The sequence below is a fragment of the Branchiostoma floridae genome, chromosome 7 (assembly GCF_000003815.2).
Source record: "Branchiostoma floridae strain S238N-H82 chromosome 7, Bfl_VNyyK, whole genome shotgun sequence".
In the NCBI taxonomy this organism is placed as follows: Eukaryota; Metazoa; Chordata; class Leptocardii; order Amphioxiformes; family Branchiostomatidae; genus Branchiostoma; species Branchiostoma floridae.
In genome coordinates this window covers 19,251,916-19,258,618 of record NC_049985.1, presented here as the reverse complement: position 1 = coordinate 19,258,618, position 6,703 = coordinate 19,251,916, and the positions used below count along the sequence as shown (strand labels likewise).

General features: G+C 39.7%; 2 protein-coding genes across 2 annotated transcripts in view; one reads left to right on the top strand and one right to left on the bottom strand.

Annotated features, from left to right (window-relative positions):
* Nucleotides 1–3,645, bottom strand: part of LOC118419094 — a 33,997-nt gene extending 30,352 nt beyond the window's left edge. Inside the window, exon 1 of the mRNA XM_035825377.1 lies at nt 2,479–3,645. Coding sequence (XP_035681270.1) covers nt 2,479–3,025 — 547 coding nt within the window. The 5' untranslated portion in view covers nt 3,026–3,645. The remainder of the gene's footprint in view (nt 1–2,478) is intronic.
* The window catches only part of LOC118419095 (polypeptide N-acetylgalactosaminyltransferase 10-like), an 82,975-nt gene that overhangs the window by 49,885 nt on the left and 26,387 nt on the right, over nt 1–6,703 (top strand). The gene's annotated exons all lie outside the window — the stretch shown is intronic.

Below are 6,703 nucleotides of genomic sequence, written 5' to 3'. Positions count from 1 at the left end.
CTTTCACATATTATAACATCTTTGCCACTACTGTATCAGAAATTACTTTATCAGAATACATACTCATTTACCATGAAAGTGATGCTGTATACTATAGTCTATCTTGAGTAAAGTTGAAGAAGCGACCCTATTGTGGTAGTCTTGAGTGAACATTGTAGACACAAGTAGGCTTGTGTGTAGTTGCTAATGAGTTAGTAGGTTTGCATTAATACTAAATAAAATCATTGTTTATCATAAAAAGTATTGCTGTTTCCTATATCTTAGTATCATTTGAGTTTGGATCGGAGCTAGGTCCTAGGGCCAACTCTGATCAGGGTCTCTCCTAGTAGAATCACTGATTCTCCTAGGAGAGATCCCGATCGCAGTCTGTTTCCAATATCTTAGCATCATTTGAGTTTGGATCGGAGTTGGCCCTAGGAGAGACCCCGATTGCAATCTATACTAGTAGAATCGTCGATTCTCCTAGGAGAGACCCCGATCGCAGCTGGCCCTAGGACCAGCTCCGATCGAGATCTCTCCTAGGAGAATCGATGATTCTACTGGATCGACATCTCTCCTGTGACATATATATAGGAGATTAGATTGTGAAAGTCTATGTGAGGCAACATGTTTAACTGCCGAACATTTTTTCTCTCACTTTTATAACTTGTAAGTCATACAATCGGCACATTTCACTGAAATTTTGAGGCTCTGCATGGGTAACATTCAAATGCAGAGGCTTTGTCAAGATCGGAATACTAGTAGTAGTTGCAACGTGTTTTGGAAACCTACAAACAGTTAAAATCTATGTCCAATTCAACATATTAAACTTCTTAACATTTAATTTCATTTGAACTAACTTGTAAGTACAGTCAAAGCACAAGATAAAGCATAGCGACATTGTTAAAGAATGTTGATATAATAAATAAAATAGCATCCCTGTCGCGGCTCGCAACATGGACGATCTTGTTACCCAAGACTTACAGAAATACGCTAACGTTACTAAGAACACATGGGATGAGATTGATTTTTGAATTCTTATTTCACATTACATTATGTGTGTGTGTGATTATTATGCAGCCAGAACGATAGATTTATCATTCTTTGAGTGCAAAATTTACAAGTTGAATTTGCCGATTAAGTATAGTGCTGTATGATTGTTAACAATTTGTCTTGATTTGCTAGGGACCGAGTTGTGCCAACTTTTCTCTGAATCCAATTACCCTCTCAACACGATGAGCCATTATAGTGTCTTTCCCCACTCAACACCGTGAGCCACTATATTGGCTCAGCTTGAATTTCGGCGGGAAATTCAAACTATGAAGTGTACAATAGAACCATGTACCAGAACATACCAATCAGAAGACTTGTAACTAAATAGGAATGACCAACCAGGAGGTGTGTAATACTTGTGCCCTGTTTCGAAATTTCATGGACTTTGGAGGCAGGTTTTTGACTGCAGTTTTGTCAAGTTTTTTAGTGAATTGAATAGATATCATCCAACGAAATTAGCCAGATATTAGCCAGCGAAAGGGTATGTCACCCCGTAAGGGGCGGTATCACCCCGTCGTGTGTTATTACATGTGCGAACATGTGTGATCACGTCGACAGTGATGATGATGATCATCCAATTTGGTGGATGATTTTGTTGGAGGCTTGCAGGAGGAATGACAGGGAAATCTTTGGATGGCAGGAAGGCAAATATGCAGCTGATTTTATTGAAACAAAATGGGATGGTGTTTTTGCTTATTTTTCTGCATAAATCATTGCATGCTTTCTTTGTTTATGTTCTGACATGATGTCCAGAGGTCAGATCTGATAGGTCAGGACTAAAGAAACTTTCCTTGATACATTGATGCCTATTTCTTTATTTCAATGTCATAATTTCACTCACTGATAGAAGGAGAATCCAGAAAATAATTGGCTATCATTTCCCAGCATTTTCTTAGCACTGGAATAGGCATTAGTATAGGGGGTGGGGAGGGGGGCTCATTTGTTGGGGGGTGAAAATTTGTATATAAACACGGAACATATGTAAAATTATGCTTTCAGATTTAGTTTTCAGTTATTTTAACAGCATAAATGCATTGTATACATATTATTGAGTATTTCTGTAGAGTTTTATCATAATTGACAAGCATTTTTGCCCCTGGCCATCTCTGCCCCTTTTTTGAAACTCTTTTTTCAGGACTTTTGCAAATGTGTCTGAGTACTTTGTTGCTAGCTGTCATCAGATAGATGGCAAAATATCAATTCTACTTTTAATGTTGAGTTCAACTTGTGAGCTTTCCAAAAATATATAGTTTTCCTAGTCTACTCTTTACATAATAGAGCTACAAAAATAATAAACACAAAGTACCCGTTGAATACTGTAAAGTCTGGAATTATAGCTAGTGTTCTGGAGTACATAAAAAATTTTATGCAGTGTTAAGAGGGTTAAACATGTCATACAAAAAAATCAAGCAACCTAGATTCTGTTAATAAAGAGTGAGGACTTACTTCTGAACTTGGCTTCAAGTTGAGACAAGACGCTCATCTCGAGGAAGTAGAACGTTGCCTTGGATGAGGACAGGTCACTGTTGCACGCCTTGCAGTTCTTGTCATCAGATGAAACATTCTTGAAGCATGCACGGCAGAAGTAGTGCCTTGTTACAGGAAAGGTCAAGTTCATGAGACTGAAGAATTTGTCGAAGATGTACTTGGATGCGCAGAAAATGCTGCCCCATTGTGTGTGTAGATTGATGAGGGTGAGTAGAGCTACCACTGCGCTTGATGTCAGATGGTGTGCCAGGATGAAAGCCATGATGAGCACCATACTCTCCCCGTAAGTGAGCTGTGCTCCTGGGTACAGGGGCATTTTTTCCAGCTTACGGCTCCAATCTGCACTCTTACTTCCTTTCTCTCCCTTGGATCGGAACCAGCTGAAGGCTTCTGTAACGGATTCACGTTGGTCATCAAGCTCCTCCCAGTCTTCACAGTCTTCAGAATCAGAAGAGTCGCCATCATGATGATTGAAGTCATTCTCTTCCAAACCAAGATCACCCATGTTGATGAACTGAAAGTTCTGACAAATGTGAGGAGATGCTGGGCTTGGGCACGTTACAGGCTACAGGAACTCCCTTGATCTGAACCTGATCTGAATGTCTCAGCCAGAAACCCCCTGTGAATTTATTCTTAAAGTCCAGACAGATACCCAGACATTCGTCTACGACGCCGCATAACGTTTAAGTTTTCTCATGTACATGTTACTGACTTTGTTCTTACATCAAAGCAAGAGAACAAAGGAAGCACCTCATGAATATTTGTCACAACAATAACAGACTAAACTACCGTGATGTCTGGGTAGTCTCTGTCTTTTAGCACGTAAGTGACAGGACTTTGTTCTTACATCAAAGCAAGAGAACAAAGGAAGCACCTCATGAATATTTGGCACAACAATAACAGACTAAACTACCGTGATGTCTGGGGAGTCTCTGTCTTTTAGCATTTAAGTGACAGGACAATGATAATAACAGCTTATTTACAACAATTTCTACAAAATGTTGTATTCTCCAAGCAGAGATTGGGTTGCATGGATTAGATAGAAGTGGCCAATGTATTTTTACCATTGTTACTAAGAAACGAGAAGAAGCCGAACAAATGTATTAGACTAGTTTTAGAATCCATGTTTTAGAAACCATGTGTACTGCATTACTACCTTTTGTATCCATATGCCTGTACTTAGCCCGATAGGGCATGAATGTGCAATAAAGGCTATTATTATTATTATTGTTACCACCATTATGGATACCCCAGCAAACCTGTGCGTGTTGGCTGCCCTGGCAACACATAGCAACCACATTTGACAGTTTTCAGAGATTTTCTTCATTGTTCAATATTGCCCCCTCCCCAGCAAGGTCATATTATATAGCGTTAGGGACATGCTTTATGTGGATTTGGTACAGCCCCTCCCGAGGGGTTGACTTGACTGATTTAGAACATAGCCATCTTTCCAAAGCAAAATACACAGATTTGTAGTCATTAGAAACACGTGCAGTTTGTTTTCCTAGCAAGTGGAGTGTCAGGCTATATTCTTCTGCTAGTTTTACATGTAAACAATGCGGCATTGTTATGCAAAAAAGTGTTGTAAAACCTGACAAGAATTTCACACAAGGCTGTGAGGATTTCTTGTCACGTTTTATAGCACTCAGTTTTTGCACCACAATGCCATTGTTTTTTGGGTGTATATGTCAGATCCCAGTCCCCAAGCCCAATTATAAAGTATGAAAACTTTGCATAGTGGTGCCATTTAACCTTGGTGGTGCCAAGAGAGTTACCAAGCATGTAGACGTTCTTTTGAATGGATTTCAACATGACAGTGAATAATGTCTTTATGTGTAGTCTTTCTTCAATTTCTTATCTGTTGTCTATTGATTTCAAACATGATTTGAAAAGTAACTTGTACTTGGTAAACTTTCTCGTTCAGGGCACCACCTCCGTGAAATAACAGGTGCCAGGTAGCATACTGAAGACATAGTTTATATTATCTGCTTTTTATATAGTTTTAAAACTATAATAAAGAGCAGATAATATAAACTATGGTCTTCAGTATGCTACAGGTACCCATACAGTGAAGTCATCAGTGGTGGCCTGGCTGAGAAAGTTTACCAAGTACAAGTTACTCTTCAAATCATGTTTGAAAAAATGAAATCTAGAGACAACAGATAAAAAATTGAAGTAATACCACACATCATAAAGAAGCTAACTGGAACACTTAGCCCAGAATATGAAGTAACGACAGCACTAGGTTGCTCTTCAGTGAGAAAGAAATCAGCCCTTGCCAACTTTGGACTTTAAAATGGACAACTTATTATGGACCATAGTTCTCTTTTCACCCACAGTAAAACTAAGGCACGATCTAGACTCGTTTTTTCCCGATATCGGCAAGCCGACAACCTCTCGCCGACAGCTTTTTTTCAGCGTCTAGATGGAACTGCAATATCGCCATAAAGATATCGGTAGAATTTCTCCCGAAAGGTCTGGAGCATTCACCCGATAGCTTAGCAGGGGTCCTTGACAGCTTCCGCACTCGTGTAGATGTGTCCCGACTTCGGGAGGGCTCATTAGCATATAACGCGGGCTCATTAGGATTAGGCTATACAGCTGTTAATGTCTGCAAGCTGCTAATGTCACCAACGTTCCAGATCCCTCCCGACACATCCAAAGATATCTGGCAAAAACTGTGTGTAGATTGGGCCTAAGTCAAATGGTCAGAGAGTGGTCACACAGGGCTGTGTAAGGCAATCTGTCACCCAGCTGCCCTGCTCAGTAGAGTTCCCCCAGGCCCAGTGTGTAAGTTGTTTCTGGATTAGTGACTTTAGTCATGCCAGATGTAATAGATAGCCACCAGACTTACAGCTTGTTTACACTATGATTTTTAGATGTACATTCATGTGTAGCCTCTTTCCTGGTTGAAGAAAACACATGCACTTTAATATGAGCTAATGTTTAAATTGAAAAAAGTTTCTTAAACATTTAGGTTTATAACTGCTTTAGACATTGTCACAAGTTTTTGATCTGACACCCTTTCCCTAGACAGTATGGGCCACCCTGTATGCAAGGAGGTTGAAAGAGGGAACCTCTTGCTGTATGAAAGGGCTTCTTGAAGCAGATCAGATTATCAATCATGTGGCTAAGCAGCACCTGATGCCTCCTAGAGACAATCTGTTAGGGCTAATTGACTGTGGCACACTCCACAGGCAAGTCTCTGCTTCTTATCTCTATAAAATCAAAATGAAGGGCCTTTACTGTAGGGGAGGGCAGGAGAGCTAGAATTCCAGAGCTGAGTCTACAAACTGCCAAGTGTACTTTATGATATATACTGCATGGGTAACTGGATCTTTACATTCGAGGTAACAGGAACCTACACTAATAGCAGACATAGCAGAGTCTTCTTGTTGTTCTAGTGGATAAGGCTTAAGTTCTAGATGTACTTCATGATCATGTGTCTCATAGTACTAGAAAATGAAGAATATCAATGCATGAGAATGAAGGATATCCGAATGCATGAGAATATCTTTTAGTTTTATTTGATTCAACAAAATTAAAACCTACAAATGTACATTGTGTACTTGTAGGTAAAAGGGAGTGAATTCATACTTTTCAATTGTTTTTATATGCATTTAATTATCTAATAAGAAAATGCATGATTCATGATGTGCTATATATCTTACATATGAATATCAACCAAACTCCAAGACATAAACTGGCATGGCATACATTACTAGTGTGTCATAAGCTATGAAGAATCTATGGGGACAAAACCTTTGTTAAAAAAGCACTTAGCTTCTCTGTTATCAAGCAATTTTTTTTGGACGGTCAGATAAACATGTCAGAGAAACAGATGTACTGTCATGTGACATGCTTAGCAAAAGTCATGTGATCTAGCTAGAACAGCCAACCAATTTCATTTCTCATAGAATAGATGTACCAGTCAACGAACTGTTTGAAGACGACCACTGAAACGTGTAGAAGAACCTGCCACACTGACCTGCTGACCACCTAATTGCCACTACATTTAATATAGGTAAAACCCCAAACTCTGGTGCATGAACCTGTTTTCTTTGGGGGGGGGGGGGGTGAGTCTGAAGATTTTGACTGAAGGGACTGTAACTAATTGTTTATTTACACTGCACATCTAGAGGCTGAGGCAACCAGGTCAGGCTGCTAGCAGTCCCACAAGGGA